The sequence below is a fragment of the Crinia signifera genome, chromosome 1 (genome assembly GCF_055691185.1).
Source record: "Crinia signifera chromosome 1, ASM5569118v1, whole genome shotgun sequence".
Taxonomy (NCBI): Eukaryota; Metazoa; Chordata; class Amphibia; order Anura; family Myobatrachidae; genus Crinia; species Crinia signifera.
In genome coordinates, this window is record NC_139217.1 from 421276858 (window position 1) to 421301156 (window position 24299).

General features: G+C 42.5%; 1 protein-coding gene across 1 annotated transcript in view; it reads left to right on the forward strand.

Moving 5' to 3' along the window:
- Positions 1–21832, forward strand: part of ANKRD34B (ankyrin repeat domain 34B) — a 40124-nt gene extending 18292 nt beyond the window's left edge. The window contains exon 3 of the mRNA XM_083151863.1: positions 16004–21832. Within this exon, the coding sequence (XP_083007989.1) occupies positions 16041–17612 (1572 nt within the window). The 5' untranslated portion in view covers positions 16004–16040 and the 3' untranslated portion in view covers positions 17613–21832. The remainder of the gene's footprint in view (positions 1–16003) is intronic.
- Positions 21833–24299: the final 2467 nt, after the last annotated feature.

Sequence of the window (24299 nt, forward strand, 5' to 3'; positions counted from 1 at the left end):
CCCACAGTGCCACAAACTGCTATGCCCCCACAGTGCCACAAACTGCTAGGCCCCCACAGTGCAAATTTCCCATCAGCAGCACTCACTGTTGTTGCTGCTGCTGCCAGGCGGTGAGAGGACAGTCTGGTGTCCTCCTGCAATCCTGTCATGTCACAGATGGGAGGAGAGCACAGCACACCGCACATCTCCTTCCCCCTCACTTCCCTGTGACTGGGAATCAATCAAAGCTCACTGGCCGACTCCTGATTGGCTGCTGGCCCACGAGCTCTGATTGGCAGACTGCCCAGTCACAAGGATGCACAGTAAGGGGTAGGAGAGATGCGCGATGCGCGCTCTCCTCCCCTCAGTAGGAGAAGGGATTCAGGGAACCGGCAGCAGGGGTGACTGGGACAAACGGTGGGCTTCGGGCAGCAGTGGAAGCAGGAGCCACACTTTACAAGGGGGAGAGCCGCATGAGGCTCAAGAGCCACAGGTTGGCCACCACTGCCATAAGGCATACGATGGTATGCGGTGCTTACAATGTTAAATGCACCCCCACGCCACCCCCCGCATGCGCCAAAAAAAATATGCCTCCAATAGTGCAGTGCCATATATACATATGCCCCCAATAGTGCCAGATACACGTATGCACCACACGGTGCCGGGTATGCCCCCACAGTGCCAAAAAGCTGGTATGCCCCCACAGTGCCACAAACTGCTATGCCCCCACAGTGCCACAAACTGCTAGGCCCCCACAGTGCAAATTTCCCATCAGCAGCACTCACTGTTGTTGCTGCTGCTGCCAGGCGGTGAGAGGACAGTCTGGTGTCCTCCTGCAATCCTGTCATGTCACAGATGGGAGGAGAGCACAGCACACCGCACATCTCCTTCCCCCTCACTTCCCTGTGACTGGGAATCAATCAAAGCTCACTGGCCGACTCCTGATTGGCTGCTGGCCCACGAGCTCTGATTGGCAGACTGCCCAGTCACAAGGATGCACAGTAAGGGGTAGGAGAGATGCGCGATGCGCGCTCTCCTCCCCTCAGTAGGAGAAGGGATTCAGGGAACCGGCAGCAGGGGTGACTGGGACAAACGGTGGGCTTCGGGCAGCAGTGGAAGCAGGAGCCATACTTTACAAGGGGGAGAGCCGCATGAGGCTCAAGAGCCACAGGTTGGCCACCACTGCCATAAGGCATACGATGGTATGCGGTGCTTACAATGTTAAATGCACCCCCACGCCACCCCCCCACTATAAACGTGAACCCGAAGCGTGGCGAGCGCAGCGAGCCCGCGAGGGGCGGCGGTTCGCGTCCTCCGACCTTTTCATACCCCCACTATCCACGTCAGCGTGGAGTTGAGAATAGAAAGTGTGGCGAGCGCAGCGAGCCACCGAGCCCGAAGCGTGGCGAGCGCAGCGAGCCCCGCGAGGGGATGCGGATACCTGTGAAGCCCGCGAGGGGACTCCGATACCTGTGAAGGTATCCGCGTCCGCTCGCCACGCTTCGGGCTTGGTGGCTCGCTGCGCTCGCCACACTTTCTATTCTCAACTCCACGCCGACATGGATAGTGGGAGTATGAAAAGGTCGGAGGACGCGTACCGCCGCCGCTCGCCACACTTCGGGTTCACATTTATAGTGGGGGGGGGCGGCGTGGGGGTGCATTTAACATTGTAAGCACCCATTACGGTGCTTAAAAGCACCCTTTAGGGTGCTTATACAATCTTTCATCGTATAGGGGCCAAAAATCGCGTCGCATCGCATCACATGCCATCGGGTGCATGGCATGCTATGCGACGCGATTAAAACATCGCGCGATGGAAATCGGGGGCGCCGCTATAATACACAAGTACCGTTGTTTGTATATTTATTGCTACCTTTATTATATAATAAACTAATATGTTCTAACTCTTTTTATACCACAAAATTGCCACTTTAGGGGAGATATTATTAGTCGGTTTACCCGATACCCCAACCCACACTAAACCCCAGAGGGTGGATTTTTTCCTTGCAGAGGGTAGACACCCCTTTTTTCATATTGGTATTCATGGAACTTTAGATTGTTGCTATATACCTTGCCAAATGGTATATTCATATATATTATTCAACTTAATTTACACTGGCAGACAATTATGCTGTGTATTAAGTTCAAATTAAGCAAAATGCTGTCATAAATAATGTTCTAATGCACAGAGTAACTAATAAGTTCAAATTATCTCCCAGAATAAAGTTCATATTATGTAATATTGTTTTGTTAAATAAACTACAAACTAATGATTGCACTTAACAAATGTATCAAGTTTTTTTTATCACCTATTAAAAATGTTAGAAACATTTTAACAGTCATATTAATTAACGCTAATGAATGAAGAGACACATACTTGCTTTTAGGCAAAAACCCCAAAAAGGCAGATGAAGCGATTTTCTGCAGACTTGCGGTCCAGATGGAAAATGTGTCTGCTGATGCTAAAAGCAACAATTACAGAGTATTTAATCGAAATATGGAATTGTTTGGTTTCCATCAACCATTAGTATTGTAAAATATTTATTTAGTATTTTACAGTTTAAAACATACTATTATTCTCTAACTAACATGTTCTTAATAATATTTTGGCCCCATCATATTATATTATGCACAATGTGGCAGGTATTTTTTTTTTTACTTCCTGTTTCGCCCCGTTCCAATTTCTCTCTCCATTTTTGCCATCTATTTATCTCTTTTCTGCCCACCCTCTCTCGTTCTTCTTTCCCTTCTCCCTCCCCCTGTCTCACTTCTTGGCAGTAATCTGGTCCTGGCAGCAGCAGCCACCCCTAAGACCAACTTCAGACTCCAGCAATATAATTTAATTAACTTCATACATTGCTTAAATTGCCTCTACAATATATTAGAACCTGCCATCTGCTCTCCTGAACGTCACTTTGCGTTAATTGCCCCAATACACAAAACATTAATATTAATAACTCACACGGCCATTGAACACACAGTACGGAGGTGGCAAAGGGATTCCTCTTTGTAACCCCATACCTCCTTTCCATAGGAAATAGAGGCAATCTACAAAAACGTAAAGTTTTCAGAGGTTGCTGAATACTAGGCATCTCTTTCAATTAATGAGCCTGTTACATAAAACATACATAAAACTAAAGTTTACATGGTTAGTAAAGATGAATGCCTATTCATCTTTACTAACCATGTAAACTTTAGTTTTATGTATGTTTTATGTAACAGGCTCATTAATTGAAAGAGATGCCTAGTATTCAGCAAACTGAAAACTTTATGTTTTTATAAAGCTGCTTGTGATGATCCCAAACTTATACACTTGTAGAATAAATGTAGGCATAGGCAAACGCAGGGGGGGTTTCTGGTTGCCTGGAAACCCCCCTCCACTTGGCAAGTGCCTTAAATTATGACAAAAATAGCACTGGTATATAATATGATCAATAGAGCTGCCACCACATCATGCAGTGTAGGGGACAGAGCAGAGCTTCTGCACATGCCTAGTGTATCAGCTTCTACCAAATTTACTGTATGTGTCGATCTGAGCCCTCAAACATCAAAATGGACCAGAGAGTAGCTGTCAGGAGGAAGAGACAGGAGCCCTGCCATGAAGTGGGAGATTGTGAGCTTATAAAGTGCAGTATTCCTTGTATTATGTTTATGTATTTATTTATTATATGGTTAACCTTTTCCTGACCACTTATGTTATTTAAATGTTTGAAACAGCCTGTACTAGACCATTTGTACTGTTTAATATTAATACTGTATTCCATACAGTATCCAGTGTATATAAATAAAAACAATTTTCAGGACTGTTAACGCTCCCCCAGACTCCGGTACTTAGTCCAATACGCTGCAGATTTGGAGATTTTGGATTACATTTGGAAACCCCCTTCTTAAAATCCTGCGTTTGCCACTGGTAGGGATGTACTGAGGTTGTATTCTAAGGCGTTGGCAAAGCCTGATTAACCAATAGAGTGCCAGGATTGGAGGCATGGGGAGTAAAGTCCTTCAGGTACTGCTAGATCTTATTTCATTACAACTAGATTTATTCATTTATTACCTCCTCTATAATTATTTGGTATCTTTTGGTCTGCCTCCTATTCTGCCACATTGTTTTTTATATTGTATGCAATAATTGGATGATCTAAATGTAATTGATTGGTCATGTGACCACATTGTACAAGGTATATATACCCAGTCATGTCTCAACAGCACCACACCTTTGATAAAGCTGCTGTGGCAGCGAAACGCGTCAGTAGTGCTGTTGCCCCTTTGCCACCATCATTATATTGGATCGCAGTCCGGACCAGCCCAGGAGAAAATCTCTTTGCCCCTCTCTACCAACTGGGGACATCACCATCTGGAACATTACCACACACAATACCCAGGTACCTGAGGTTATCTACGAACTGTCCTAGACCCCAACTCCAGTGGATTTCGGTGATTTTTGCCATCTTGGGCCGACCACGTGGACCTCAGGACAATTGTATCAACCAAGTGTGGAGTGGTAACTATACCCACCAAACTATCCCCCAATTTTCCCCTCCTCCCTATCCAGGCAAAATAGGAACGGACTCTCCTACTGTTATATATTTGTGTGGCAATGGGCTTTTATTTATTGTGCTATTTATGTCGACTATTTTAATATACATGTTTATATGGTCATATTTTATTCATCTATTTCAGTAAAATATTTGTTGTAAAGATCATCCAATTCTTTTATTTGTTTTATTTTAGCGCTGCTACCTCCCCCCCCCCCCCCCCGGTTTCTCGTAGGTACTGCTAGATAGCTGTGCCAATGTAACTTAATGATGGAACCATTACTTTATGTACATTGTGCTACAGTGCCAGCTGGGCAGCCTAAAGCCAAAGCCTCCTTCCCATGCTACAAGCATTACATGGGCAGTATGAATGGCGAGTCCCTGAGTGCCCATACACGTGTGTTTATGAACATTACCAGGGAAGCTACATATGTATTTAGCCAGGGCATCTTGGACCTTTAATCAGGCCCTGGGCGTTCTCCTGAAATCAGATCAACATGGACTTTATTTTATAGAAGTACATTTTATGTTTACATTACAATTAATTCACCATGTTAATACCATTCAAATAAATGCACGCTCCATATTCTTGGCTTAAAAAAGTACAGTGAAACGCGTGTAGGCATTTGCCGTATGTGCTATAATATCTCATTGCATAACTATATATGGGTGTTTGTGCATAGTGTAGTGAGATACGACAGCAGGTCAGTCCTGCAAAGGCCAAATGAACAAGTGATTATACATGTGCTTCTAACATATGTGTGGAGTTATTATTATTATATTTTTTATTTATAAGGCGCCACAAGTGGTACGCAGCGCCATACATATAGAACATATTAGAACAGTACAGGGTATACAGAACTAGACATAATAGTAACAGAATATCAAAAACAGAGCACAGGTAACAATAAGCAGCACATCTCTTAGTACACAATATAGCTGAGATATAGGGAAGTGAGTGAGAAGAGATGCAGGTATAGATTGTAGGTGAGTAAGAGAGCTGTAATTGAAATGCAAGAAGGGTGCTGTGAGAACAGGAGGGAGGAGGGCCCTGCTCTATGGAGCTTACAGTCTAGAGCAGTGTTTTTCAACCAGTGTGCCATGGCACACTAGTGTGCCTTGAGCTGTTCTCAAGTGTGCCTCCAGATCTAGAAATGCCCAAACCCATTTACAGCCACCACCAGTTCAAATGTTATTTACTGGTCTCTTATTTTCATGTAAAGGGCCAATGTATTTTATTTTTGTTACCTGTGGGGACCAGTGTGATTGTTTTTAATGTGGGGGCCAATAGGTTTTTTTTCCCTGTGGTGGCCAATGTGTTTTGCCCTGTGGGGATCTTAGGGTGTGCCTTGGCAATTTTAAAGTCTTATTTAGTGTGCCGCAAGGTAAAAAGGTTGAAAATCACTGGTCTAGAGGGAGGGGGAGACAGACAGGTGACATGAGGTGCAGGTAAGGAGACCTGAGGCAAGAAGTGAGCATGGCAGGGATGGTCAGGACATGAGGCAGCAGGTATAGAGAATGGACAAAAGTCCTCTCCCTCCTCCTATCCTCCATTACATAATACATTTATATCCACGGGACTCCTTCATTTCAAGACATGACGTCACTTGAAGACAAAGATGTGAATGATGATGATGAAGAATGGAGCTTTTATTGTAAAAAAGGGAAATCTTTTAAATAAAAAAAACCCAAAAAATGAAAAATAAAACCTCCCCCAGAATCCTCGAAGAATCAATGCCCGAAGCCTGGGATGCGTATGCATTTGCCAGGGGATGGACAGCATAAGGAACACCACACAAAAATCATAGTCAGCAGAGCCGGCCTTAGGCATAGGCCAACTAGGCAATTGCCTAGGGCATTTGGAATGCCTAGGGGCATCAGCAGCTTCTGCTGATTAAAATGATATGCAGCATGCCTATTTTGTGTGTGTGAGTGAGGCTGTTAGCGGCTGTGCGAGTCCTGTCTGTGGGTGGGTTGGTTGTGCAATAGTGTTCGGCATATGTGTAAGGGGCATTATGTGTGTCATGTATAAATGCATTAATAATGTGTGACATATGTGTAAGGGGCATAATGTGTGTCATGTGTATAAGGGCATTAATAATGTGTGACATATCTGTAAGGGGCATTATGTGTGTCATTATGTGTATGAAGGGCATTAATAAAGGTTGGCATAATGTGTAAGGGGCATTATGGTTATAAGGACATTAATAAGATGTGTCATGTGAAAGGGGCATTACTGTGTGGTATTATCAGGGGTGCCGAGAAAAAGGGGTAGGGGGTACAAATTACCCAGGCCAAAGTCTGATGGGAGGGCCCAGTGGGGGCCCGGGGCCCCGTCCCCTTAAGTGACAGCAGCAGCTGCAGCTCTTCTCCTCTGCCCAGCACACCCTGCTTTATGCTGGGTTGCAGTGTGGCAATGGAGGTGCTTAAAATACAATATTTTCTCAGGATTTTTTTCTAATGGTATAATGTGAATAATATGAGGAGTAATGTACATAAGGTAAAGTGGTACTACTGTGTGATGTAACGTGAATAAGGGACACCATCGCATGATATAATGTGAATAAAGTTGCACTACTGTGTGGCATAATTTGAATTGGGGGTACTATTGTATGGCCATGCCTCTTCCCAGCAAGAACACACCCCTGTTTGGGCTCCGCACCGAATGGGTGCGCTGTTTCTATTTAAAATATTGCGGGTAGGAGCACCAAAATGATGACTGCTATGATGAGGGTTGATGATCTTGGGAAAGGGGAGAAGGGTCAGAGACGGAACTAGTGGCGGTGCTAGGGGGCAACAGTCAAAATCTTGCCTAGGGCGTAATTTAGGCTAGGGCCGGCTCTGATAGTCAGCACCAGGCTATAACAGAGGGGCTGGTGACGCTTTAAAATAATAAATCATTTAAAACCAACAGTGTGGTCCACAGTCACACAACCCCGACCTGTTCAGCATTCATTGAATAATCTGTAAATGTATGGCAGCATATCTCCAGCAAAACGCAGCAAATCTTATTAACTGTCAGGTATCTTTATAACTACAGATGCTGCTGATACAAGGGAACACAGAACTTTAAGAGGGAGATTTATCACCATCCACAGATGCGGATGAGATAACCTGCCCCAGACCGCACTGCGTGTGGGCCGCTGATATTACTGCTGTATTCTGCCGCAGCTGGATCCCCATCATGACTACTCCCACACTCAGCTCCAACCTGGGGCTGGTTATCAGATCCTGTGCTGCTACTGTAACTCTGGGGTTGTAAAGTGAGCAACCTCTTTGCAGCATCACTTTACTGCACCGTGGGTCACGCATCATCAAAGGAGGAGCCGATGACCAGCAGCATCCACTGGAGCACTGATCACCTTTCCCTGAGTGTAGGGGTGTAATTTTTTTGTTTGTTACTTTTTTCACACTGATCAGCTTGTGTGTCCGTTTTCACTGTTAGTGGGCAGAGAAAACTGAGCAGGGGCTGGCATATCGCAGTGAGCCCTGTGATGAAACTATCTGAAGATAGAGTTATTATCACAGGGCTCACTGCGGTATTTATTCACAATTTTATTTCAGTAAAGTTGGCCAGATCGCATTTCCCATTATAAGTATGGGAAAATTCATTGAATTACTTTAAAATGCGAATTAAAGGTTTTGGAGCATTTGATCATGTATACTGTTCCAAAAGCAGTTTCATTCATTTAAGTGAAACTAAAATAAATTGGAAATAAAATGGTTGTGAAAACATCCTTTTTTACATTATTTTATGAAAAATAATGTTAATAAAATGACCCCTTAGCTAGAATTGTTATTAGAGTAGGTCAAATGTTAATAAATCCTACTTCTAAAAGGTGAGCTTTGTTAGAGAATCAGTAGAAAATGGATTTGCAATGGAACTTAAGGCAAAAAGACCTTTACTTGGCTCTGTGCTTATTATAGATTCTCCTGCTGTTTAAACCTGTTTGAAGTAAGATAGAAATAGCATCGGCAGCCTGTGTGGCTGATGCGCACTGTAATGTATATGATATCTGTAGAAGAATACTGTAAAATGTATTATTTAACATGATATGAATGCCTTATAATAGTGTCAGCAGTCCAAAGGTATGGTGCAATTCATAATATAACTTTAACACCGAGCCAGTTATCCAAGCTATTACCAGGGTAAACTGGGTTCTGGCCGTGTGTGAAAACGAAGACCGGTCTAACACCAAGGGTTGAACCCAGGACCGACCCGGGTAGCCTATGGGGCGAGATGTATCAAATGGAAAATGCAGTAAAACCCCGGTTTTACCGCATTTTCCAATGTATCAAAAATGATACCGCACTGAAGGGTATCGCCACCTTTGGGTGGCGATACCCTATAGAAGCCTATGGGCTTCTTTTCGCCGCCCGCCTCGCCAACCCGTCGCCTCGCCGACCCCCCCTCTGGCTTACCTTCCTGAAGGGTCCTCCTGGACCCCGGAAGGTAAGCCCTGCCTCCCCCTAGTGAAGCAGCCGGACATCCTTCCGGCTGCAGGGGGGAGGAGGAAGCGCCGGGGACAGCATGCATAGCTGTCCCCGGCGTGAGAGGAGAGCGTGGCGGCAGGGAGGTGACGGAGACCCCCCGCACACTGGTGTACAGGTATCGCGGGGGGGCCTCCGTCACCGCGATGCCAGCCGCATATGTTTGTATATATGCGGCAGCATCGCGGCGGGGGGGCGGCGATGTATTTTAATACATCCCGCCCTTAGTGTGAACTTGTATAATTTTAAACTTTGCACTAATAGAATACAGCGAGCTGGATCATCTGGGCTTAGTCTGCAATCTGAGCAGGGTTGCCTACTTTTAGGCTGTCCTCTCCAGGAGAGGGCAGCCAGCTAGAGGAAGCAGGGGGCTGTGCCAGAGGCTGGAGCTCAACAACTGAGCCTTGTGTGGGGGCATGGTCATTGTGATTGCATCATTGTGGCCATGCTATATTTCTGAATTATAGAAATTTAATGCAGATAAAAAAATTATTTTCTAATTAAATAGAAGGTATTGTAACAAACATTAGACTATTTGTACTAAACTGTGTACACACGGTGCAATTTTAGCTATGGACAACGTTGACCATGTGATTTCCCTTGAACTCCACAGAGCCCAGAACCATACCTTGGCCTTTGGCCAAATACATTACAAGCGAGTCTATTTATCCATGTGATACCGACCTTGAAGGGCCGAGCATCAGTATTGCAAGGAGGGGAAACACTGTGCAATTTTGGCTAAACATTTCTATACAATTTTGACTATATTATTAAAATTTGAAGCCAATATTGCACCGTGTGTACACACCTTACTACAAGTAAAAGAGTAGGAAATTGTTAAGGAAGAAATTGCGTCCAAGTTTCTGCCTGAACCTGTGAGACCAAGTTAATTATAATGTTCTCAATATCACTAATTAATTAATTGATATATGGAAATGTTGCATGGGCATACGGTCGTTAGGTCGACAGCACTAAGGTCGACATGCATTGTGTCTACCACTGAAGGATGACATGGGCTTAGGTCGACATGGCATTATGTCAACATGGGCTAGGTTGACAGTCAAAAGGTCGACATGGGCTTTTTTGCCAACATATGCCGACAGGCGGTATTTCATGCCCTATCCACTAGGGCATGACGGGAGTAGCGAGGCACCGTGCCCAATGGGACGCAGTGCACCAATACTGTGTCCATGTTTACTGTATTGGGTAAAAAGCGGAAAAACTCCATGTCGACATTTTGACTGTCGACCTAGCCCATGTCAACCTAATGATTGTGTTGAATAAAGGCTAATACAATTTAACCAGTATAGAACATTTATTTAACATCAATAAAAGACAATTTAAAATTATTGACTTGAGAGAATTCTCTTATTCAACAAAAAAATGGGGGGTATGTAAAAAACAATCTAGACAAGAAATGCTCCAGTGAGTGGGTTAAAGCAGCAGTTCAAATGCAGAAATAATTATTGGATAGTTACCAAGTGTGAAATTTGGCAGTCTCTCTCCTATGTTTTTTTGAAGGAGGATTAGTAGGGTCCTGGAGAATTGTCCAGCATTTTATGAATCCAGATTAACTCAGTAAGATGGCAGAATTATTCGGGTTGGATGGTATCAGTGTACCCAAGTGCGTCTTGTATTGAAAGAAGCTGAGGTTGTGGAATCCTGTTTGTCATTCAAGCCGGTCCGGGTGGTTTGGTAACAGGTGCAGATGAGGGGGAAGCAGGTGGTGGCTCAACGCGTTTCGACGTGTTAACACATCTTCATCAGGAGCAGAGAGAGACTAGAATAGGTGGCTCGCGTAGCGAGCCACTGTGCCCACAGCATGGCGAGCGAAGAGAGCCCGCTAGGGGCTTACTTGCGCTCACCATGCTGTCTGGGTCCGGACAGTCGGGATCCCGACGTCGGGATAATGACTGTCGGGATCCCGACTGTCGGACCCCTATACCACACCCATAAAGCGACACCCCCTGCATTTGTTTTTAGACTTGTGTGTGCTCCTGGAGGGGCCCCACTGCACTGCTTTGCCTGGGGGCCCATAATGGTGTTAAGATGGCCCTGATTGCATGTTATACACTATAAAAACTAATATGCATATAATTGTGAAAATAAACCTTTTTTTTTTATTAATAAAGGATCTTGTTTCTGCTTCCCTTTTGCCTCTCTTTTATTACTCTGTACCCAGGGGCATTATAGGTTTGAAAATGACTAACAAACAGTTTTGTTCATCATAATGACCTGTAATGTTTACCTTATATAGGAAATACATCCTTTTTTTTTAACAACATTTTTTTTATTTGAACTTATATAACAAATGTGAGCGACGCGGCATTTTTAGCGGATATTTTGCATATCTCTCACAAATGTTTTCACTCAAAGGGTTAATGTATGTGTTTTATGTAATTATTGTCTAATGTTTTATTTGTTGTCAATCAGCACACTTCAAGATGATTAATATTTTAAATTAATTAAAAAAAAACTTTTTTTTATTCCATCAGCACTCCCACTTATTTTTCTATGCATTAGCTGTTACACAATGGGAAATTTGTTGGTCAATATAACATAATAGGTCAGTAACTATGGACGTAGCTAAGGTTGTACCAGATTCCGTATTTTGTACAGAAAAATAAGGCTTCTTCAAAGTAGTCATTTTAATTGTTAGAAAATGCTGTATGATCATTCATTTACCAAATGTAATTCAGAATATTGTATTGTGTCTTAGTAATGAATTTAATTTTCCTATTAGAAACCGTGCTCAGCGGTAGCTCTCAGAAGCAATTTAGTTAAAATGTCCATGAATACAGCCATGGCCAGATTTAGGGGGTTATTCTGGTTAATTCATACGCACGCACATTCGCACACAGCCGACCGACCGGAACCCATACGCACACAGGCAGCGAAGGCACGCCTGTCGCACATGCAAACGCATTCGTTCGCAACAATCGGCTACGGGGAGTGGCCTCAAACTGCACGTATGTATGTATATATTCAACTGGAGTGCACTCACCAGACTCTTTCAAGGTAGCATAAAACAGTCCTTTATTGAGTCATCCTTAAAAATGGTAACAGGGTACCCTGTTTGTCCACATAGGCCCTTATTCTGGTTCACTCGCAAAGGAAAATTCCTTCTCAAATGGACAAAACCATGCGCTCTGCAGGTGGGGCAGATGTAACTTGTGTAGAGAGAGTTATATTTGGGTGGGGTTTCACTTCAAAGTGAGATCTATATTGCAGTGTAAGAATAAAGCAGTCAGTATTTTCCCTGCACAGAAACAAAATAACACACCCAAATATAACTCTCTCTGCACGTCACATCTGCCCCCCTGCAGTGCACATGGTTTTGTCCATTTGAGAAGGAATTTGCCTTTGCGAGTGAACCAGAATAATCCCCATAATGTGCAAGATGCAGCAAGCATCACAAGAATCTTGCGATGCTTGCCGCCAGACTCTGCATGCATACCGGCGCTTAGTAATGCCATATGCCTTAAGAAATTACCAAAGGAGGGTCTTGCTGTCAGAGACATGGAGTCCTATCTGCGCATGCATCGAGTGATGCGTGTGCCGCCGTGGATGCTGGAAGGGATCCGGTTGGATCCCTCACAGCAGAGAAATGCACGAAAAGCCTATGGGCTTCTATGGGCAACGCTGATTTTAAAATCGCGTTGCCCACCACATACATTGAAACATAGAATTTGACGGCAGATAAGAACCACTTGGCCCATCTAGTCTGCCCCTTTTTTTAAACATGTTACCTCAAACCATATTTGATCCTTATTTTTTTGTAAGGATATCAATATGCCTATCCCAAGCATGTTTAATTTGCTCTACTGTATATGACTCTACCACCTCTGATGGGAGGCTATTCCACTTATCTACTAATGTAGGCTATTCCACTTATCTACTAATGTACCACATTCCGGGCTTGGTGCATATTAATGCTGTGTACACACTTGTACAATCTGCATGAGATCCAGATGAGATTACAATTTAGACTATCTGCATACAATATATACATATTAGACTATCGGATTACAATTTAGACTATATAATGCAGATCTGCACTATATAGTCTATGCAGCCAAGACTTTCTGGCTGCGATACGGGAGCGCGCATCTAGATCGCATCTGGATCGCAAGGGATAAAACCCATACAATCTGCATGAGATCCAGATGAGATTTTGACTATATAGTCAAAATCTCATCTGGATCTCATGCAGATTGTACAAGTGTGTACACAGCATTAGTCTGCAGCCAAACCTCAGAAAACTGCATTTTTTTCCTTTGCAACCAAGATTTTTCATTCGTGACAGTCACAACTGTTGTGTTGCTTTTCATTTATTGCAGGTGTCTCAGCATTTGCAAGACTCTGGTGTATTAAAACATTATGGCAGCCCAGATTACATAGAGTTATGTAGAAAACAATATTTATTTTTGGCAGCTGGTTCAGATGGTTCACTTTCAAAACAGCATGTAGGAGGAATGGGCACAAATCCTGTTTCCGTTAACAGAACAGAGTGTGTGCATACATTTCATGTTCATCTTGGAATTGTTAGTGATCCATTTTGTATTGCACACATGTATACAACAAACTTGTGTTTCCCTCAATGCCACTTTGTGTGGCTGCATTGAATTGTACCACAAGGATATTCAAATTCTCCATGTTCTGTTGAAACAGTGATTGAGATCCCATGTGAACAGATGCTACACAAATGAAAGGTGAAACCTGTGGTATATAGGTGGAATTTGTTAGTATATATTATGTTTGCTCCGCACAGGAAACACTTTGTTGAGTAAATTGTATTGTGATCAAGGCTAAATAGCTCAACAGCAAAATGCGCAAATCATGATGAATATTTCCTCAGTGTCAGCTTCTGGCACCGGGCACAACCGCCTGTGTGATGGGACAGAGGCGGAATAGCAAGCGATGTGTGAGAGAGAAAGAGGGCTATTAGGGGAGATGTGTGTGAGAGAGAAAGAGAGAGAGTAGCAGGAGACATGAAAGAGAGAGAAAGTGTGAGGACTACTAGGTTGACATGTGCGAGAGGAGGATTACAGGAGAATTGAGAAAGAGAGGAAGAATAGGGAGAGATGAGAAAGAGAGTAACTATGGAGAAAGGAGGGATAGGGCGAAAAGAGGAGTAATGGGGGGGTCTGATAGAAGGAATAGATGGAGACAGTAGATAGAGGAGGGAGGAAGAGAGATGGGGATGAGGAATAAGGAGACAAAGAGGAGAAATATGGAGAAAAGAAGGGAAAATGGGGGGAGTGAGATAGAAGGAATAGAAGCAGATAGTAGATGGAGGAGGAATAAATGGAGAAAGAGGAGGAATCAGGAAAAATAAAGGAGTAATGGGGGGGGGGAGGGGTAGAGGAGGAATAAAGAGAAAGAAAAAAGAGAGAGAGTGTAAGGGGAGAACAAGGAGGAATAGGGGACCTGGGAGAGAGGAGGAGAAATAGGGGAGAAACTTATTCACACTATACACATTTAGAGCAGGAGAAGGCAGCAAGGTATCTACATGTCCATAGTATATTCCTAGCTCCAGCTGCTCTGCTTCCTTTGGCCATTGGCAGGCTCAACAGAAACTATGTTCACCAACATCCAGAGCAGTATTTACAGTCCTATTTGGTGGCAGAAGGTTGTTGCAGGAAGTCAAAATCAGAGATGAGTGTAAATATAGAGAAGGAAGGTTGTCACAGGGAGTCACAGTCAGATGTAATGCATGTGTAAGGAAGAAAAGCTTGTCAGAGGGTGTCACGCTAAGGGTATAGGGAAGATGAAGGGATGGATGGGGTTATAAGGAAAATAGGATTGTCAGAGGTGGCATGGACAGGATATATGGGCATGTATAAGACAGATAAGGTTGTCTTAAGAGAGGGATGGTGATATAGGGAAGACAAAGTCATAGGGAGTCAGGGTTGGGAGGTATACAGAATATAAGGTTGTGAGAGAGAGAGACGGTCAGGAATGAGGTGAATAGGGAAAATAAGGTTGTCAGGGGAAGTGATTGTCAGGGATGGGGTGAATAGGGAATATATGTTTTTTTAGGGTTAGTGCCAGCCAGGGAAGAGATGAATAAGGAAAATAAGGTTGTCAGGGGAGTGGTAGTCAGGGATGAGGTGAATAAGGAAGATAAGGTTTCAGGGGCCATATATCCTCCCAGTGTTAATCTTCCCTGGTACACTGTTCCTCTTCCTCCACCTCACTTGCTCCTCTTCTCCAGCTCTGGAAGGTCTAGCACGGCATTGTACTGCATTAGGCAAAATCACACCATGATCAAGTCTGACTGCAAAGGGCTGACAGCCATTGGTGGGGTGACCACAGGTGGTATTTTAGCCTCTGCACGATCTTGAGGAGAAGTGGGGCCTGCGTGTAGAGGAGATCTGGATGGGTACACTGGTCTGGAGCTCAGAGCAACTAAAATCCCTGGCAGTTCTTGCCCACAGCTGTGGCTCCGCTAGGAAAACCCACCACTGTCTGCTGCCCATCTTGCCATAGGCCCTAATGGCATTTGCAAGAACATCCAGATGGCCAGTTCAGTATTGCACAGTACCATGTTAGCAGCATAGAGCATTTAAGCCGAGCCATCCCAGGATAAAGCTTGAAGTGGATGGAGCAAGGACACCATGTAACCAATACAATTTCTTTAAACTGGAAAGTTTTGCCCCATGTAACCAACCCAACCCAACCAACCCAAATATTACACTTCTATATTATGCAAAGTTTGCATCATAATTGCCTACTCTATCTAGGAGACTTTTGAATATATGGGACAACCCTCCCAGATTCCTCACATATGAGGAATGAAATTATAATGCTGGACTTTCAACCAGAGGCTTTAACTTACAAGTTTCAGGAGTTTTAGGACTTTACACAATAGAAAGGACTATAAGTTGTATGGATTTTATATATATGCAGATATTGAGATAGTACTTGTTATATAATACATATTATCAATATACTTGTAGTAATTGTTTATTATTATTATATTTTTTTTTTTACAGAGGTGGATCTGAGGAACCTGAACATTTCCCACTAATAATGGATGAAGGCATTGACATCACAACTGAAGGAAACTCTCTTATTAAAGCAGTTTACCAGAGCAGGCTACGTCTCACAAGACTTCTTTTGGAAGGAGGAGCGTATATCAATGAGAGCAATGATCGTGGAGAAACGCCACTAATGATTGCTTGTAAAACTAAGCACGTAGACCACCAAAGTGTAAGCAAGGTCAAAATGATTAAATATCTTCTGGAAAACAATGCAGATCCAAATATACAAGACAAATTTGGAAAAACTGCTTTAATGCATGCATGCAAGGAGAGGGCTGGGTCTGAAGTGGTGTCCATGCTCCTTGAGAGTGGGGCTGACCCTAGTTTACAGGATCACACAGGATTCTCTGCCCTCGTATATGCTGTCAATGCAGAAGATAAAGAGACTCTACGGATTCTACTTAATGCTTGCAAGGCAAAGGGCAAAGAAGTGATCATCATTACCACTGATAAGTCTCCATCGGGAAGACAAACTACAAGGCAGTACCTAAATGTCCCACCATCTCCTGGGATTGATGATCACAATTCTCCAAGTCCATGTACGTCACCCTCTGAAATTGAGCTTCAGACATCTCCAACACCCATATCAAATGCTTTGGAAGCAGAGCAAAAATTGTTTAACTTTAAGGAGGCTGATACCTCAATTCAATTTAAGGGATCCTCGGAGCCGGGTTCACCAATAAAAAAGCCTCATATGATGCATTTCGGAACAAAGTTACCACTTCTACAAAGGTTGCACTCTGAGCCCTGGCTAAAGATTCCACCATCTCTTCTCCACCAGCACAGAGTATCTTCTCTACAAGAGGAATTACAAGATATCACCCCTGAGGAAGAACTGTCTCTTAAGATGAATGGCTTAGTATATTCCAAGCGTTATCTCACTAGACATCAGAGTATTGATGTGAAAGATGCTGCACAACTATTAAAAACATTTGACCCCTCTGGCCCTAGGAAGCTGTCCTATGATGAGATTCATTCACAATCACTTTACCCGGAAGGGACACCAAATAGGCCAGACGTTCCAGTAGACCAAGATCCTGAATCAATGCATGCAATGGCTGTTTCAAGCTTAAGGAGCATCGTTCAACGGAGGAATTTAGGTGCAAATCATTACAGTTCTGATTCGCAGCTCACGAGAAATCATGGCCCGACTGCTGCAGAAGACAGCAAATCTCTTCTGGAAAAAAAGAAAATGTTTTCTCCACCATCCCTTTTATCAGGCTCCAGAGAGTCTCTTGAAAGTGTGTCCGTCTCACCCTTAAGTAGAAGGAATCATGCCATTCTAGAGAGGCGTGGATCTGGGGCTTTACTGCTAGATCACATAAGTCAAACCAGGCCAGGCTTCCTTCCACCATTGAATGTCAATCCCCACCCTCCTATTCCAGACATAAGTGGCCACAGCAAAATATCTAATGTTCTCTTTTCAGGCACAAAGCCATTTGTCCCTTCCGCACCTCTCTTTCCAAAAGAGTCTAAATGCAAGAAAATGCTGCTCCGGAGGCATTCAATGCACACAGAACAGATTAAACAACTTGTTAACTTTGAAGAGATTCTTGGCTAAGGCAAGCTTTCATAACACACACGTCTTGAAAGTGTCTTACAAGCGCTCTCTCCAGATAGCACCTGCTACACAAAATGCTTCAGACCTTTTCTGTAAAGAAAACAGATCGTTCAGCTTATGCTGGATAAATTATTCAAGCGGTAAAATGCTTGCTAGTTAGCAGTAATCACAGTTTTCTCTACAATATAAATGAAATGCTGCCCTACATTTGCAGTCTCTTTCAGTACAGCAGGGCAAAAGGAACATAAGGGAAATACGGAGTGAGGAGTTATTCGGGTTAAATGGAGTAAGAGATAATGAATTTGAGAATTCAGCTGCAGGAACGGATTTGGATTGACCTGTCGTACCACCTGGACCTGTATGGTTCAAAGTTACTTTCAGGGTGGTCATAACACCATGTTTATTATTAGCTGCATCAGAAAGTTGGACAGTTCAATTTATTCTTTTAAATCCCATTCTGCCTTCATTGAGTGCACTGCACGTGCTTTATATAAGAATGTGGTATTTGATCTAGAAATACACTGAATATTTATAATGGACTTTTACTACCTCTAGACTAGAGTAACTACGTCTGAGTTTTTTGACATATAAAAAAATATATATTTATTAAGTGAAATCTTACTACTTACTGAGCTTAAGCAATTTAAAACCTGACTTCACATGACGTCATGAGCCACCAGTATAGAAGTTGTATAAAGGTGGTTTTTTGACCATTCAAGCAGAACAATGACTATTGCCTAGCCACGGTGGAGCATGCACGAACGTGGCATAATGGTGAAATATAATGCATTACATAGTATTACTGCATATTCTATGATGTATGACTTTTTACAACGGTCTTCAACCAAATTTGAGATTGGGACCAGTTGAGTTTTTAAAAGCACTAATCGGGGGAATTGTTGCTTTGAAATGGACATGGAGTATTTGATGCAGCAAAACGGTATGTTGTGCCTTGATTTTAGTATCCAGGGGTTCTGGAGAAATACTGAAAGGAAGAAATTCAGTCTTTATTTATGGTGAAAATGTATACAGTGATAAGGAAAATGCCCTCTAGTGGAAATTTGAGGGCTGTTTTATGTTATACAAGCCTAGTCAAGGTGATCATTGCTGAATCTACATGTATGTCATTAAATTGTAATGACACAATCCACAGCGCTGTGAACATAGAAATAAGCCAATCTTAATAAGCCGCAAGTACAAGTTACACTGCTGTGTAGTACAATATTATATGTGCAGTGAATGGGGTTTAAACCAAAGAGCAAAAATAAAAGGTTACACAATACCAAATATATAATGACTATATTAGTACCAGTTGATGAAAAGGTGACGTATAACCCAGAGCTCAGTTTGGCTTCATAATGGAGGGTGTAGAAAACACAATGAAGAGTTAAACAATGTTAATCTTTTAAAGACGGTATTTTGCAGATTATGAATGTTATCATTATTGTTCATTTAATCTTTATTGACAAATGAACCATCAATGTGCAACAGTGTTTATAGACCTTATTTTTGAAGTTTTTGGTGTATATATACACGCACACAGTTTATTGGTTAGGCCTTTGAAATGTAAATAGGTAAAAATAGCCCTGTGCAATTAGGGTAAAAACTTGGAGCTAGTTGTAGGACTTGCATTTAAGTTATTTTCAACAATAGGAAAGTATTACAAAATGAAGGGTGACTGCTGTATAATGGGGTATAACTAGCTCCTTAAAGTGGTGTTTTTTTTGTATTAAAAGAAAAATGATTTTAATTATTTATTTATTGCTACGCGGCATCTAGCACATGTACATTATTTATTATTCTATTTCTAATGTAAAACGTTATTTATTGATGAATAATTCTAATTTGTATAAACTTTGAGAATCTACATAGATCTGAGCTATTAATATTAATTAAATTAAACTTAAAAATGGTTGTTAGTCTTAGAACTTTATAAGAGCTTAGCCATGCACAGTTTATGTATAATACTTTATGTAAAGCATATAAGTGCTTAGTTCAACTTATTAGCTGTGTAGGCTTCGGGGAGTATGTGTTTTATAGCACAATTAATTAAGAAATACAACTGCTGCGGTTATTGTAATTGTAAAGCACCAATTCTGCTTGATCACCTGATATCTGTACATATATATTAACTAAACTCATCATTAACATTTATTTATATATATATATATATATATAGAGAGAGAGAGAGAGAGCACCAGCATGCTCTGTAGCGCTGTACAGTTGTTTATATTAAATTATTCTAATACAATGTGTTCCACAATTTTGTTTTTAGTGAACCAAGCAGCACATACTCCAAAATAATATTTGATTGATTTAATCTGTACAGGGTTATTATCCGGCAGATTTGGATTGTGCAGTATTTCGTAGTTGCCTTGATTTTTTAAAAATACTTTTGATTACGCTCCAACTTAATCCGGTGTATGTACAGTATACTTATTTCATTCTAATATAATTAAACTCACCAAATCCCGGCTTTTCCCGTGCATTCAGTCATGTAAAGGTGTTTAGTAACATTCTGATTCAGTCAAGGCTTTCTACTTTAGGAGTCGACAGAAAATCATACAGAGTTGGTAAAATAACTATTTGGTGGGTGTTAACTATTATACTAAGGAGTAGATTTTTTTTTTTAAAGTTTCTAAATTAAAATATTGAAGGAGTTGCCCATAGCAACCAATCACATAAAGCAGATATGGGGAACCTTCGGCTCTCCAGCTCTTGTTGAACTACACATCCCAGCATGCCCTGCAAGAGTTAGCATGGCCAAATAGAAAAACTACACCAGGGCCTTCTGGGATGTGCCATTCAACAACAGCTGGAGGGCTGAACGTTCCCCATTCCTGACATAGAGGATTGATAGCTAGAATTTGGTTGCTATGAGCAATACCACCACTTTTTAGTAACTTTAGTAAATCTACTTCAGTGTGGGAAGGATGGGTTGAGAATTTGCACTGGTGCCCAGAAGCTCTTACTGTGACTCTAGGTTTAGCCAAGTCATTGGGATAAAGGGTACCCACTTCTGTAAGCTGGTAATAGAGATTTTACTACCCAGGACACTGCTATTTAATGTCCTGGCACTAATAAGTATACCTTTCTCCTTTTAAGTTTATTAAGTTTTATATTAAAGTTAGCTATTGATTTGATTGAGATTTTGTGTAATTTAGTTTATTTAACTATAGTATTTTTAAGTATAGAGCTTTCACATAGGAAGAAGTGAGCAGTCGGGTTCAGCATAGAATAAGCATCACCTATCTATCTACCTATTTATCTATCCCCAGAATTTAACATTTTGCTTTATGTAACTAGCCTAAATACAATAGCCAAATGTACATAACAAGTAGTATAGAATTTTGGAATGTATCCTCACCCATAAATAAATAGTATATCTATATAGCCGTCACGTTTGGTAAAGACGGTACCTGGAGAAGTTGGAGGAGACTATGTATGTTTAAAGGACATGTAGTGTACATCTCTTTTTAACTATAAATTGCACAATTAATATATGTAATAATGGTATCCATTATATAATCTGTTTATTCCCCTCCAGTGCTTGTACAGTAGATCTTATTTTGAGCATAGATTATGGTATGTAAGGAGCGTTGCATATTAGTTGTTTACTATACCTATATAGAGCAGACCGATAACTGATGTAGGCACTGCTGACAATCAGGGGTTCTACTACCATTGGTGCAGCAGGTCCATTGCCCCCCTAAGCAGACCATTTTCAGCAATGCTGCATAAATGGCCCAGTGCCGAAGAGCAGGGTGGGCACCACTGTCTGAAGGACCTTTTGTGGTCTTGACCTGACTGCCACCAATCAGCGCTGGTGATCACAACCACACATTGCATCTAATTAAGATAGGTGTACATTTTTTTTAAATAAAAATCAGCTCACACCCAGTAACTGGTAATGTCTGTATGACTGAGTGCCAAACTGAGGAATGAACAAGGGGTGGGGGCCTCTGTCACAGTACATGTCCCCAGTTGTCCATAACGCACAGGGTATTGTACCTCTGCCACCCACTATGTCTTCCTGTCACCCTCCCCATCACCCACCATTCCCCATGTCACCCTGCCTCTCTGGATGTCAACCTCTGCCTCCTCCTGCATTACACTATAACCCTCTGTCTCTCCCAGTCACCCACTGCCATGTGGCATATTAGGAGCTTGGGAGGGGAAGCGGTCATCTATTAGAATGAACTTAGGTCTACAGTCATTAGGTCGACCCCACTAGGTCGACTGGAAGGAAGGTTGACCTGACTTAAGGTCGACATGGGCCAAGGTCTACATGACTTAAGGTCGAATTTGCATAAAGGTTGACATGAGGAAGGTCGACTGGTCATAAGGTCGACATGGGTTTTTCACTGTTTTTTGAGCCGACATGTGCCGACAGGCGGTATTTCATGCCCTACCATCCACTAGGGCGTGGTGGGAGAATAAAATAGTGTGCCGAGCGCAGCGAGGCACCGTGCCCGAAGCATCGCGAGCAATGCGAGGGTCCGATTCTCATTGCCAACTGTGTCCATGTCGACTGTGTCGACATTCGGATAAAAAAACAGTGAAAAACCCATGTCGACTTTATGACCAGTCGACCTTCCTCATGTCGACCTTTATGCAAATTCGACCTTAAATCATGTCGACCTTGGCCCATGTCGACCTTAAGTCAGGTCGACCTTCCTGCCAGTCGACCTAGTGGGGTCGACCTAATGACTGTAGACCTAAGTTCATTCTGACAGATGTACCGCTTCCCTTGGGATGGGGTGGACGAGTGGGGCCCAAATTCTATTTTTGCACCTGGACCCACCGCTCACTAGTTCCGCCACTGCTGACAATTTATACGTTTATTTTGACAGTGCAAATCCTTTTTCTGTAAATAGTACGTTTTCGATGTAATTGTATTTATTATATTGCCTCTAGTAAACCAGTGTTACACAGAGCGGATGTCTGCCTTAAGCCCTCACTGTGTGAGTGATTGACCCAACAGGACCATTGACATCTCTACAGAGAACTTTTGATTCAAAATTAATTGTTTGAGGTTTTTTTTTTCATATAGTATAGTCTAGAAAGTGTGTTTGTGTGGTTTATTAGTACTGTATTATATGCTACATGGTTTGTTTGTTATTTGCAGAAATTGTTATGTGAAACTTTCTTCTGTGGATAGATATTTCTTTTATAAGTGCCACGCATGTGCCTCTATTTCATTAAATGACCGCTGTTAAATTGTCAGACACACACAGCTGAGACATTTACATGGTATGCATAACCAATAGTCAAGAGAATAATTATTGTCTATTTGTAAAATGCCACAGAACTCTGCTGGAACCAAATGTCAGTATTACAAGACATACATACAGTAGTGTTCCTCGGGGTCCAGTTGTCACTTGGCAAAGTGAATGAATTTCTCAGCTGCATTCCAATGTTACGTTGTTGCAACAAACTTCCTTCTGGGCCAATACATTATGTACCTGTATGTAGCATCAGTCGTAAGAGCTTACAATCTAGAGAAGGTGTAGGTAACTTGGCACTAGAGAAAGAGCATCCTCATCTAGCCCTTTAATAGGATTAAGTGAGCCAGAGCTGTCAGATATAATAATATGCTAATCCCCTACTGTATTGTTCTATGTATTGTATTGCAGCTGAGAGCAATAGTCGGTACTTATGTATTATCTGGGCTCCCATGTTAAATGCACCCCATTTTTTCATACTACTACTATCCAACTACGCATGGAGTCGATTTTATATAGTGTGGCGAGCGCAGCGAGCCACCGTACCCGAAGCGTGGCAAGCGCGGCGAGCCCCGCGAGGGGACACGGTCTCATAAGAAAAACGGGAGCCCAGATATTACATAAGTACCCAATAGTCCTTGGTGAGGCATGGCTATCCAGAGAAAGCTATCTGAAGAAGGCTCCATCTGTATATGTTTTGAGTTGACATTTGCAGGCTCCTGTACTCTCCAACTGCTCCTTTCTGCTCCACCTCTTGACCCCGATATAGTAAAACTATTTTGTGCTCTAGAACCTCCATTCCAAACTGGAGTTTCCAAGTGTGGTCCTCATAACCAGCAGATTATAGGTCTCTCAGGAGAATAGTTCCCAATTGTTCAGTTCCAATTTAGAGAAGGGAACGGGAGCATGATGACGCAATTGTGTCATCAAGCCCTCAGACCACACAAAGTATTTGGGAATTGGCATCAGCAGATGACAAGGAGCTGTTTCCAGGAAACTTGCCCATTATCCTGTAAAGCAGGGGTCTTCAACCTTTAAGACAGCGTGGGCCACCTAAAAAAATCCAGTGAAGCCCGAGGGCCACTAAAATCCCCTACGGAATTTCGGACAGCCCCATAGAATCACAGCTCCCCTATAACGTCAGCACAGTCCTTCATAGATAGTTGGCACAGCCGCCCATACTCAGCACAAAACCCCGCACACACACACACACACCCTAATAGCTATCAGCAGCCAATTTGGGTTCCAGTGCAAACAGTAAAATATGTGCGCCCCCCCCCCCATATATAATTTGATATTGAATAAATTGCACGCGCCGTAGGTGCGCTCCCAAAAACGGGTGTGACCTAATTATAAGTGGCGTGGTCTAATTATAACGAGTGTGAACTAGCAGGAAAACAATTACCTGACACCTCTTTTGCACCCTGCATGACCAGACATTGGTTACCGCAGGAATGGTCGT